General features: G+C 34.4%; 2 protein-coding genes across 7 annotated transcripts; both read right to left on the bottom strand.

Moving 5' to 3' along the window:
• Positions 1–381: 381 nt before the first annotated feature.
• LOC108333911 (protein MLN51 homolog) lies at positions 382–4,758 on the bottom strand. 6 transcript variants are annotated; one of them, XR_008246074.1, is made up of 13 exons: positions 4,672–4,744; positions 3,994–4,483; positions 3,811–3,913; positions 3,493–3,707; positions 2,553–3,385; positions 2,119–2,233; positions 1,720–1,896; positions 1,443–1,498; positions 1,313–1,358; positions 1,100–1,161; positions 931–1,018; positions 725–809; positions 382–630 (listed from the first exon to the last, which is right to left on the bottom strand). XR_008246074.1 is itself a non-coding variant. In XM_017569413.2 (10 exons), exons 1-9 carry the CDS (start codon positions 4,461–4,463, stop codon positions 1,134–1,136), a joined length of 2,043 nt encoding a protein of 680 aa, XP_017424902.1. In that variant the 5' UTR covers positions 4,464–4,758; the 3' UTR covers positions 382–630; positions 1,100–1,133. The 6 variants fall into 6 exon arrangements, 1 of the variants encoding a protein (XP_017424902.1); XR_008246073.1 differs by lacking the exon at positions 931–1,018 and having other exon boundaries at positions 4,578–4,758; XR_001832624.2 differs by having other exon boundaries at positions 931–1,010; positions 3,994–4,758.
• Positions 4,759–8,803: 4,045 nt separating this feature from the next.
• Positions 8,804–11,808, bottom strand: LOC108334326 (nuclear pore complex protein NUP50A). The gene is made up of 3 exons (XM_017570101.2): positions 11,687–11,808; positions 11,513–11,553; positions 8,804–10,435 (listed from the first exon to the last, which is right to left on the bottom strand). The coding sequence occupies exon 3, from the start codon at positions 10,387–10,389 to the stop codon at positions 9,046–9,048; it is 1,344 nt and encodes a 447-aa protein (XP_017425590.1). The 5' UTR covers positions 10,390–10,435; positions 11,513–11,553; positions 11,687–11,808; the 3' UTR covers positions 8,804–9,045.
• Between the last annotated feature and the right edge of the window lie 975 nt (positions 11,809–12,783).

Here is a 12,783-nt window from a genome sequence, read left to right on the forward strand (position 1 = left end):
TTTTCAAAATTCTTTATTCTATTCTATTGCGGAGGCACTAATCATCAAAGGCCACTTTCTGGAATCAAACATTAAAATAAATCCCAAAGGACGTTAAATTTTCAGTTCCTAAACAGAATTAAATTTAATTTTAAGCATCTAAAGTATTATTTATTGGCCTCTTCAATCGTGAATAGAACTTTAAATTATTTATTATAAATAACTGCCATTATTATCTCTAATGCAACGTTTAATAGCATATCTAAATCTAAATTAAATCCAAGTATCGAATACCGAACCTGTTCTTGGTAACAAAATACTATATATTAACTTCCTTTCATAATACGACGTCTGAGTCTCAAGTCTTGATAGAAGAAACAAAAGAAATTCAGAAGGCAAAAATAGCACGCAGTCAAAAAACACTTGGTTGAATGTGGAAAAATATAAAGGATTACACTATTAACGGCTCATGATAATTTACCACAAGTCAAATACCATAGGAATAAGAAAACCATTTACACGAGAAATTCTTAACTCCACGATCAAATCAGTTGCTGCAAAACAATCGTCGTTCTTTCCCCACATCTATAGTTGTAGAAAAGCCTGCATATGTTTCTCACGAGCTTAACGAAAGCAAAACGCAAGAAAAATCTGAAAAGACAACAATTATCATTTAGTTTCCTCAGCAACTACCACAAAAGACATAACTGCAAATTCATATACTCTTGCGATCGATCGTACTTACCGCACAATTACACAAGCAACTACCACCTGTCAAGCTGCAATTAACCTTCTTTAAATGGACAACAGCGTGAACAGGCGGTTATATACTGCAAGGAATGGAATTGAATACGGGGAGAAAAAAGAGGTCCATCAGTGTACATAGTCCAAGGTAAACCCTAACAAATAAATTAAAAAATATTCCCCACGAAATACAAGTTCTATAATCACCTAAAAATTCTTGAAACATATCGCTGCCCAAAGTACTCCAGAACAAAAGCTGGAGGACAAAGGACCAGTAGGAAGAAGGCCTGTGATACTAAAATTACGAAAACTTAGAAAAACGTAACAATAAGAAGAAAAATAATGTGCATCGATCGAGGCCAATAACAAATCTTACCTTCTTATTCAAACAAGTTGCATTCTATATTACTTCACTGCCCAAAGTTCATCTCCGAGTATCTGCATGGAACATAACCAAAATTCATTGAGATCATGATGATCTAATTAAAAAAGGAGCCACCAGTAAACAAAAAAACAGCTAAAACCATGCTCAAGCATTCACAAAGAGAAAAGTCATTATATGAATAGAATGTCTCAAAAATCAACTTGCCTGCGGGGCTTATTATGCCGCTGTCCAAACTCATCATTTACAGTCTCTGCGATCAATTTTGAAAAATAAATTAGTTACAACCAATGGCAACGAGTAAACATTATCAAAGGAAAGGAATATCAAGGCGTACCAGACTTTGGTGGTGCCTTCCAGTCATTGCTACCTTTATTCACATTATTTTCCTTGCTGCAAACATTCAATCATAAAAACATAAATCATAAAATCAAAAAGCTACAGAAACATAAAAATTTCATCATAAACACCTCTTCCAAACCCACACAAAACAAATGGAATAGATTGATAAAACACAAACATCACCAGTCATGCCAAGCCATAAAATTTGAAGTAAAATATAGTTAAAGCGTAAAACAATACGAATTCTTAATAAAGCTATAATCTCAACCAACCTTGAAGTAGCTGTTGCAGATGTCTGCCCTGATTGTCGTGCATGATAAGCACCGTCAACAGTGAGATAGGGTGGACAGTATGTAGCCCCTAAAGCACCTGCTGCCCCTAAAGCACCTGCCGCCCCTAAAGCTCCAGCAGCCCCTAAAGCTCCTGCTGCTCCAGTCAAAACCGGTAGCCTAGAGCAAAAAATAGGTAGCTAATTAGTTTTCACAAAGAAAGAGACGCTAGTGTGTATGGATATTCCAAACATTAGTCGTGATTAGAGTAGTAAAATATAATATTGATTATAAATTTCTTCATGAAAATTGCAATGTGCACCGTACACGGATGCATATACTGAGGATGGAGATTTCAACCATTCTAACATGTGAATAACATTCGGTCATTAATACCCTTACCATGTCATTTCAGAGTTTCCCAAACCAAGTTGAGGCTGAGCAACATATCCAGGGAATGCCATGCCAACCGCAGGAACTCCTAAGCCACCAGGATGCTGCCCACCAAATTGCATAACTGTGCCACACCAGTGCCAAGTGAAAATCAGAAAAAATGATCAAAGAATACAAAAAATATATGCATCAAGTATAAACAAAACAAAACCAGCGGATGTTGATAATCAGGACACCCTCACCACAAGAAAACCCATTTCTAACAGAGTAACCAATTACTTGACCTTCCACAGTCTATAGATGCTAATAATTTTACATCACGCGCTCAGCAACATTGTATAACAATGACGGAAATGCAAATTGACAATAATTACATTGGATTCCAAACTTCCGCTATAATGGCACTATGATACTAACAGAGAAGATTGCGGATTAAAACTGACCTGGCAAAAAGGTTGGAAAGTTCTGATCTCCATGATTACCATTGATATTTCCAGCAGGACCCATAGTTCCACCATAAACAAAAGAACCCCTTCCGCTACCCTGGGAAGCCTCCCTTCCCTTCCCAACCAATGCACCCTTCAATTTACCTGATTCCGAAGCTGACTCAATTTCTCCAGAATCCAATGAACCAATTGCAGCGGTTGTGATCGGGGGAGATGAAGCCTGAGACCCACTACCAGGTCGATGACCCAACTGTGGAGCAGGGGCTTGCACAGAAGGAGAAGTTCGCCCTGGAGCAGTTCTCTGAATAGCCTGGAGTTGAGTTGGATCAATTTTACCAGCTTGATTATGAGATGCAGCAGGCTGATAATTCATCTGAACTGGTACTGCTCCACCCCTTCCAGTACCTCTTGGATGAGTAGATTGAGATCCATTAACACCAGAAGATCCAGGTGGCGGCATATGCAAATTGTTAAAAGCTTTCCCAACAGATGGAGCGCCAGGCCCATCAATATACAACTTCTCCATGCTGACATGATCGACAACATTCTTTCCCCGGAGAAGTACGTTGTTCTGTTGAACCAAAAAACCCTCATCGACAACACCAGGCCGAACGTTCCTACTTGAAGCAGCAGTTGGGATATCCCCTTTTGATGTCACACTTGTATCTTTGTTGGAAGAACTCGAAGGGTAAAAAGGGGGTGAAGCATAATTCAAATTTGATGCAAAGACCTGTTTCTTAGAAGGTACAGGATCGGGTTCTGAATTAGAGACAGGAGTGAAAGTTTTCCCTGAACCACCATGCGAAACTTTCTCAGGCTGTTTCCCATATCTTAGAAAATGACATAACAAGATTACGATCAGAAACCTTTAATATGTATAACATGTATAGGTAACACAAATCCAACTGGTCTTATATAATACAAAGTCTGTACTCACTGTTTATTTTGCACATGAGATGCTGAATCATTGCTCTTATTAGTAGGCTCGTACCTACGGGGTCCTCTCCCTCGCACAACACTCTTGGGTGCCTGTGTTTGATTGCCTCTGTTATCATACCCTTTTCTGTTACCTCGGATATATCCTCCACTGCGATCAACACCTCGTGTTTTACCTCCACGACCTCGATAACTACCCTTAGAAGGTCTCCTTCCCTAAATGTTACACAGATTACATAACAAGGTCTCTTTCACTTCAAGAAGAAAAATAAAAAGTTAAAGAAATTTGTTCCAAGTAATTCACAAAATCAATCATCACCTCTTTGTATTGCCTTTCTTGCAGAGAAATTTCCTCAAACTTATCATGTCCCCATTTCCTGTCATCCTTGGACTCCCAGAGTCTCCTTCCACCACGCATGCGCCTAACCAGATAACAAACACAAACATAAAAACAAAACAAAACCTTAAAATCATGAATAGGTTTCAGTAAAGATTTAGACACCTGTGGCGTGCACCGGCATTATCCCTGAAGCGATCATCGTGCATATAAAATGCTCCAGTAGTGGGCACCGCAAACGGCTCATTCTCCTTTTTCTCTTCATCATCTCCATTCCCAGATTCCTCCAAAGGGCCTTTAACATCAGCATGGGAGTCTTTAACTATTGTTCCATTCAAACCTCCTTCCTCTCCAACCCTACCCTCATCCTCTTCCTCTTCCAACAACTCTTCTTCCTCTTCTTCTTCTTCCTCTTCTTCCAATTCTTCTTCGTCGTCATAATCTGCAACGCCACCCTCACCGTCGGAATCATCGGAATGGGTTATCCGGCGATCGACTGCGGCGTTTTTCGCGTCGGTGTCAGCTTCGCCTTCCTCATCATCACTGGCCTCGCGCCTTCTCCGCATTGCGAGCGATCTCGTGGCCTCTTCGGGATCACTCTCGTAGTCAAGCCCTTCTTCACCTGCCGTAGCCATTCCTAAAACCCCTCAAAAACCTAAAAACCCAAAAATCTGATTCAATCGCAACCACCAAAACACACGAAAAACACGACCACGAAAAAACCAAAAGCTAATGAACGAATTGGAAACCCAAAATTATTGAAGCGCACGAGGGGGCAGAAAGAAGGGTCAGATAGATGAAACCCTAGATTATGGGAGTGGGAGTGGGAGGAAAGGTCTGCACCTTCCGAAAGGAAACCCTAGATTAAATAAATTTAGGACATTTGATTTTGTGTCGTTGGAATTGAAACGGGGAGACGAAGAAAGAAGACTCTAAAAAGCCGAAGGGTTGTGATGGAATTATCTTATCACCGAGGGTATTTCAGTAATTTCGGTCGGTTTGGGATTTGGAGTAAGCGATTGGGTTGCCTACTGACTACTGACTTGGACAACAAGTGAGAGATGGCTCCAGTTTATGCCACAATTTAATTTTTTTTAATTATTATATAAACCTAAAACATATTGTACCCATTAAAACATATTTACTTATCATAAACTCTAATTTGTAAATGTATTCTTTTTACATTCTCGTACATGTTTGTTCATAGGCTGTATTTCTCAAATTATTTTATACACATCATTATATTCTATTTATTAAAATATTGTTTATACATGGAAAAAAAATCTAAAACTAAATTCATATTTTGAACACAAAATGAAAATCTATAAAAATATATATTGAATTTATTTAAACTTAAATTAGTTATTTCTGATATAAGAATTTTTAAAAAATCATTTATTTAAGAAAAGTTAGGATTTGTTTCTTATAAAATTAAAGAAAAATATCGTGAAAGAGAAAAATTGCTTATTAAATTTAGTGATTTTATAATGAGTTGAAATCATGAAGTAATCTGTCTACCGAGAATTCGGGTCAGATTGGGTTGAAATTTTTTTTTTGAAATTTCGATAGAATTAGTTTTGAGTCTGACTCACTAAAAATGCGACTCATTCAGCTTGAATCTTTGGTGAGCTAATCCGGCTCACCTACTCACCTAATTTTGCTTTCTTATGTTTGGTTTTGGATTATATTTTGAGTTTAAGATGATTTTGGATTGTATTATATATTCTTTTAATTTTAAGTTATCTCTACAGTTTAATATCATTTTGGATTAAAAAAATTCAAATTTAAATTAGAAAAAAATTGTTATTTTTTTGGAATTGAAAAAAAATGTTATTAAACGAACTAGTGAACCAATGGATGTTGCTCCCTCCACCACCCCAAGTGCTCCTGCACCTCCCCATTATTTTCTTTTATTTAAAAAATACTCTACACCGCACTATTTTCTTTTATTCCAAAAATATTCTACATTTCCCCACTATATTCAACAATCTTTATCTTTCTCTCTCCACATTAATGGAGCATTCACATGGCTCAGATTTAAACTTGTGATATGTTGCAAAATTTTATTTACAGTTTCCCTTAAATAAGTTTGATTCAATCTTATTTTCACTATTCAATATATATTTTTTTTCTTCAAATTACTTAATAAATGGTAAAATTTTGTTCTAAATTTCTAGAAAAATGTTTATATATATATATATATATATATATATATATATATATATATATATATGTGTGTGTGTGTGTGTGTGTTTTATTTTTACATTTAATATCTATAATTTTTATATGTTTTAACTTACCGACATGTTTGACTCAAATAACTTGAATAAAGTATTTGATTTATTAGATAAATAATATAAAAATATTATTAAACACTTAAAATATAAAAGAAAAGTTATTTGTTAAAGATTTGTAATTTATTTAGTTTTTTCGTCATTATAAAGTTAGTATATAATAATAATAATAATAATATATTATTTACTATTAATATTATTATGTTCATTATTTTGTATTTGCATCTAACTTTTAAGTTTATAAAATGGAAGTGGTAGAAGCACTAATATTGAAGTTTCCTCTGAATTTTGTATTTTGCAATATATCACAAGTTTAAATCTAAGCCATATGAATGCTCCATTAATGCAGAGAGAGAAAGAGAAATATTGTTGAGGGGTGGTGGAGGGAGCAACACCCATACGTCTAACACATCAACCCGTGATAAGTTAGACCGAGTTCAATTTTTTTTTATTCACTCAGTGACCAATCCATGATAGGTTAGATCGAGTACGGGTTGGATTGGATACTACTTAAAACAATCAATATAAATGTAAGGGTAAATAGTTAATTTAGTTCAGTCAATATATTTTATTTTTCATACAATGAAAATTAGTTATATAATGAGTGATAATGTAATTATCAATGAATTGACTTGAGTGTTGAATAACATAAGTAATATCAAGTTTAATATTGTTAAAATATGTTAAGTTATCAATAGAGTATTTATTTGAAAATACATGTAAAAATAAAGACATGGAAGATTGATGCAACATAATAAAATAATAAGAAGGAATATAAACAAGATTAAAACTCAACAAACTAGTGTGAGAGAAAATATCCAAAACATATTTTTATTGTAAGGTATTAAGGCAGGACACTTTTTGTGACAATTCTTAGAGAGAACCATAACGTCTTTATCGTAGCAACTTTCTCCCGTGTGACTTCCGACACACCTCTCTCACGTCGAGGTATAGACATCATCTTGAGCGTGAGACTAGATATTAATGGGTGGTCCGATTACGGCCCGATAGCGGGTGGAACAACATACCCAACAAACAACAAATATCGCTTGGATAGGCTCTAACCATAGCTCTGACTTTAAGCCTAACTCAACCCACAAAATCGACTTGTAAGGTGAGGTTTGTACCCACTTATATATTATAAATTGGCCTTATCTCTAGTCGATATGAAACTTCCAACACAAGACATCAACAAAAATGAGCATATTAATTTCGTGTAGAAGAAATTATCAAGCTTTCCACCTAAGGAAGTCATTGCAACCTAGAAAACATCATGCTAGAGTTGAAATTAGGAGAGATCTTAAATATAAAAGTAAAAGGAATCCACTTATTAAATTAGACCAATAATTATGGGTCATTTTATATTCATTATTTTTTTTTCACATCATCCTTTTGTTTGTAGGGATTGCACATATGATTTTTGTGTTTATGACCACATGTTTGACATCACTAGCCATCATCCTTGTATGAAATCAAAGTCTTATAATCATTTTGCATTTGCTTTATTCTTTGGTTCGATAGAGATTCTCTTCCTATCATCATATAGCTTGAAAAGCATTTGGTTCAATAAAAAACACAAAATCCATAGAAAGCAAAGTCGTGACCCTCCATTCACCATTCGTGAGTTTCTTCTTCTTCACACCTGCAACAAAACAAAAACATACAAAATCGCCACTCAAATTCGTGAAGCCCTTCACGGGTCCTTAATCTCCATTGCCTTTATCACAAACCCTAACTTTATGGCTGCCTATCAAACATAGATCCAGAAACAAAAATCAAAACCATCATCGCTATTCACCAATCATTTTCGCGACTCAAACCTTAGCCATAAGCGTCACCATTGCCAACCATCGTGTCACCTATCATGAATCTCCATGACACATGAATTTGAAAAACCCCTATGTTTGTCAAAAGGAATGTGCAATTGAATTAGAAAACTTTTACAAGAAAAACCCTAAGTTGCATTTGAATATGAAAAACTCTTTCTTTGTGATCTGATTAGAGATAAAATTAGCCTCAAACACCCTATTATGAGTTTCATAGAAAAATAGAAACGTAACACACAATTACTATAAAGTTGACATCATATATATGACACACCATTAGTCAGTTTAGCCAGAATTTAACGTCGTTATTTTTGGAAGACTAAAAATTATAGTTTTCTAAGAAAAATGATCAAAATAAAACAAAACTTTTAAAAAGGAACAAAACTCAAAAACATTTCATATTTAAAAGATTAAAAACATATTTAACCTAAAACAATCATAAGGAAAGAAGAATATGATTTACAAGTTGCAATAAACAAATATATGATCTGATTATAATGAGGATCAACGTCCAGAGGGATTCTGTTTTCATAAAGGAACACATTGACGCACTAGTTATTATTTGGTTAGCTTGCTTTACTTTCCTTTCCTACCTCCCAATTCTCATTCAAAGGGATTATAACACTTTTAAAAAACAATAATCATATGCAGTTCCTAATAAATATCTTGCACCAAAACAAACCATGTTCCACTTTATTTAACTTAGCCAGCAGACTTATTCATATCTGTATGATGCCAATGAAAGGAAACCCACAAAATCTGTTTGGCGGTCCCGGTTGTCGCAATAAAATAGTTTTAAAAAAGTGATTTCGCCGCGGCAACATCACAATAGCAAAGTACAATGTCACTTTCAAATTTGTCAAAACTCCAGGCTCAAGAAATAACAGCACTATAGCAAGTTTCAAGGTTCAAAAGAGTTAAAACTGTGCAGTCTAAATTCAAAATTAAGTTCCTTATCACTTGGAGATTGACTCAAATTCAAGTACACTAATTAAGTATGCCACACAAGGGCAGACGAACTCAGGATAGTAAAATATCTTTGTGAAGGAACATCTAATTAGCCAGACACTGTGGGGACATGAGTAAGGAGATGTTTCTCAATCATCAGAAGCCTTTGGAGAATTTTCAGGGGTCTTGAGAAGTGTTGATGTCTCACCCTTGTGTGCCATGACAGCTGCTTTAAACTCCTCCACTATGGACCCGTCCTTGAACTTCAAGGCAAATGTTGAAAGACCACTTTTACCTTCGCTGGCACTATTGATGCAAGCAAAAGTAACACCCTTCTTGTCCATATTTGTGAGCTTCATATCAGAGTAAAGACGGGCATTCAAAATCAATCTAAAATTTCCCCTAGACCTCATAAGAAGTCTGGCTTTTTTTGTCTCACTGGCAACATTAACCTTCAGTTCTCCCTTTCCTCGTTCCTTCCAACTGCCATCAACAAACTCAAACAACACTGAGTCTGCATTAAAAATCACCTCCTCATTTTCTTCCCCAGTTTCAACAGCAACCTCCTGCATTGTTAAACCAATCCCCTCATTCTTAGGAGCAGAAGATGCCCCTAAAACAGAGCTTCCATTGTTGGATAAACCAAGACCAAATGGCTTATCACTTTTCAGTCCAAAAATAGAACCGGACCCTTCATTTGAAAAGGAACCAAAGGAAAATGAGGAAGTAGAAAATCCAGTTCCAGCAAGACCTGTAAAGGCATTTTGGCTACTTGAGTGCAGTTGAAAGGACTTCAAATGGCCACCTTCAGCATTTGCCTCTTCATTTTCAGATTTGCTCTCTTTCTTATCCTCATTGTCAATGTTCTCATTCTTATCATCATTTTCAGAATCCTTAACCTCCCCTTTTTGTTCTTTATCTAAGTTACCGGCACCCTCATGTGCAGCCTCCTTCTTATCCTCATTTTCACTTCCTGTGACATCCTTACTTTGTTCTTTATCTACCTGAGATTTGTCATTGGTAGTTGCCTTTTCTGCAGTATGCTCCTTGTCTGCATTGCTTTCTTCGGCAGCATCCTTATCCTCAATAGGTTTATCCTCTGTCTCATTTGTTTTGCTCTCTGACCTCTTAGTTTCTCCATCTTCAATTTTCTCAGAATCCTTAGATATACCATCACTACTCTTTGAATCATCCGCACCAGTGTTCTCACCAGCTGATTGTACTTCAGTAGTCGCAGCAAGATTAGCACCGGATTCAGTGGGAGCAACTAGGCGTATTCCAGCAAAAGGGTTTGCAGAAGGAGCAGAATTAGTTTGTTGGCGACGGACCTTGACTATCCTTCTGGTTGCCAGAACATCATCACTGGCTCTCTTGAAAGTGCCAGTCTCAAGCTCGGGAGAATCTTCCTCCTCATCAACGGGAGTATCTCGAGTGAGTTCCCTTCCAGCAGCCCTTTTCTTTGAAGGTGGAAGGGCATTATCAGCATCTCCCATTGTAGAAATAAAACTACTTGTCAACTAAGTCAGAGGACAACAGCAGCTGCAATCATGAAATTATAATTCTCATTCCTTATGCTCAAAAAGTGAGCAAAAATTCAAACTAACAAAATAATCTATATGAATAAAGCAAGTCAAGCATTACAAAGTTACACACAATAAAAATTAAAAATCTCATCAGAGATTGTTAAACATTATAGCCAACATACCATAAACTAAAAAGAATAGCAAACAACTAACAAAAACACAAGCAGATTAGAAATTTCATCTATATGTATCCAACAAGGTAACCCATAATATATTTTCCCTTAGAAGACAGCAGAAGGCCCAGCAAAAGACAAACACCTAAATTATTTATGTCAAGTACATTGACTCACAATAATGCACTACACAGGGTAAACTAAAACGGAGAGAAAAAACAGATTGAGAAAGCACCTGAAGGGTAACATTACGCGTGAGCAGTCCCACAAAAACAATTACTCCAGTGACAAGGTGCAAAATATAATATAATTGCAACAACTGTTATGATATTTCATTTCAACAGGTCTGTATTCTGTATGAAGACTTTACCGGTCTGTTTTAATAAACTCTTCCATAAACACAGTTCTAGAAACTAGTCATGTTATTGTTACGTGATGCTTAAATTATTTTACACCCTAGCTAATTTTCTTCTCTGACAAGTGTTATGAAGAAGTTTATTCATCAAATTGGACCTATGTAACACCTAAAGATAATAATAGGTAAAATATCACAATTCCAGAATTTGAGCAGCTTTGGATTTTTAAATATCCATAACCCTTCACTGTCTCCTTTATGGTAGAGATAGACAGTAAACAAACAAATATAATAATATAATGGAGAAGATTTCAGGAGGATCAACAAAAGTGATTATATAACCTTCCCAATGAAAACGAAAAATAGATTGGAATCCGAAAATCAATCAGGGGAATCTGGGAACCAGAATGTTCCTAAAAACCTAAATAATGAAACTAATATGAATTACTTGGGAGTATAAAAACATAAAAAACCTTGGACGCAAAGTAAAACAATAACAAGAGGTACAAATCAAACATCGAAATGATGAAATTTAGAGGCAAAAAGTACGGCATGGACTACTTACAGGCAAACACGAAAGATATTTCTTACGATCCTGCTCGAACCCTTTCAATTTCAAAAAAATTATAGATGTGAGAGAAAATAATATAACATAAATTAAAATTAAGGACAGAAGATATAAGAAAAATAAAAATAAAAATAAAAATAAGAAACAGAATGAAGAGTTGAGAGTGCAAACCCTAAAACGATGGAGAGCAGAGAGAGAGAGGGAAGATGAGAGTGGCACCAAAGTAGTCACAGCTGTCAGCAGTCTCCCTTTAAGGAGAAAAAAAAAATTAGAATATAGACAGGTGGCTTTTTATTACATTAATATTCATGATTCATACAAGATTGGTAAAATTGAAATGTGATATCATCAAATAATGTTTATCTACATAATTTATCTATAATAAATATTTAATTCAATTGGAAATTTTGAAGAATATAAAAAAATCAAGCAATGTATTGTTTAATAAAATTTATAACATTATAAATTAATTGTCTTTCATTATTGATATTTTAATATAATTTATTTCTTTGCTTATTTATCTATCTCTAAATCTCTTTATGTATATATATAAAAACAAGAACATTTTCAAGTTTATATGTTCAACCTTTTATGATAATAAAAAATTAATTTATATATATATATATATATATATAAACTTATTTTCTATTTACATGTTTCTTTTATTCCACTATTAATGTTTTTAATTTGTTTTCATCACTATAATAACTGAATTATTTTATTATAGAAGACATACTATAAAAGTTGGTAAAAGAGTCATTATAACATGTTGAAATTTTTGTCATTTCAATTAAGTTTTAAGTCCTTCATACATTTGAATGTGTTCAAATGAGTTTCTAAAAAAAATTTATGTCCATGAACTTGGTTCAGTTCCACGACAAATTTAATCATGAGTTTGAAAATACCAAAAGGCTCGTTTGGAGTTGGTGAATTGAATTCAATTTTTTTTATATATAATTAGGATACATTTGAATGATTTTTTTTCGTAAGCACTTACTTAGAGAAGAAAAATAAAAAATAATTTACTCAAAAATTAAAATTAACCGATACATAAATTATTCTTGTAGAAATGTAATAACTTTTTTTAAAAAAATTGTTCTTAATTTATTTATAAACTAACATAATTTTTTTCCCAAGCAAATGCTTACAAATGCTCTCATCGAAATATAGACTTTATATATTTTTTCTCAATTATCATTCACTGCAAGAAAATTCAAACCACATATAGTTATGAAAAAACTTAAAATAAATCAAACATTCTTTTATGA

This window comes from Vigna angularis, chromosome 11 (assembly GCF_016808095.1).
Source record: "Vigna angularis cultivar LongXiaoDou No.4 chromosome 11, ASM1680809v1, whole genome shotgun sequence".
Taxonomy (NCBI): domain Eukaryota; kingdom Viridiplantae; phylum Streptophyta; class Magnoliopsida; order Fabales; family Fabaceae; genus Vigna; species Vigna angularis.

Bases quoted from the DNA above. Each gene is read 5' to 3' on its own strand.
- LOC108333911 (XM_017569413.2), bottom strand. From the start codon at position 4,463: ATGGCTACGGCAGGTGAAGAAGGGCTTGACTACGAGAGTGATCCCGAA. The intron at 2,234-2,552 runs GTCAGTTTTAAT...GGTGTGGCACAG, and splicing joins CTTTCCAACCTTTTTGCCAG to TTATGCAATTTGGTGGGCAG. The intron at 1,897-2,118 runs GTAAGGGTATTA...TTTTTGCTCTAG, and splicing joins GGAAACTCTGAAATGACATG to GCTACCGGTTTTGACTGGAG.
- LOC108334326 (XM_017570101.2), bottom strand. From the start codon at position 10,389: ATGGGAGATGCTGATAATGCCCTTCCACCTTCAAAGAAAAGGGCTGCT.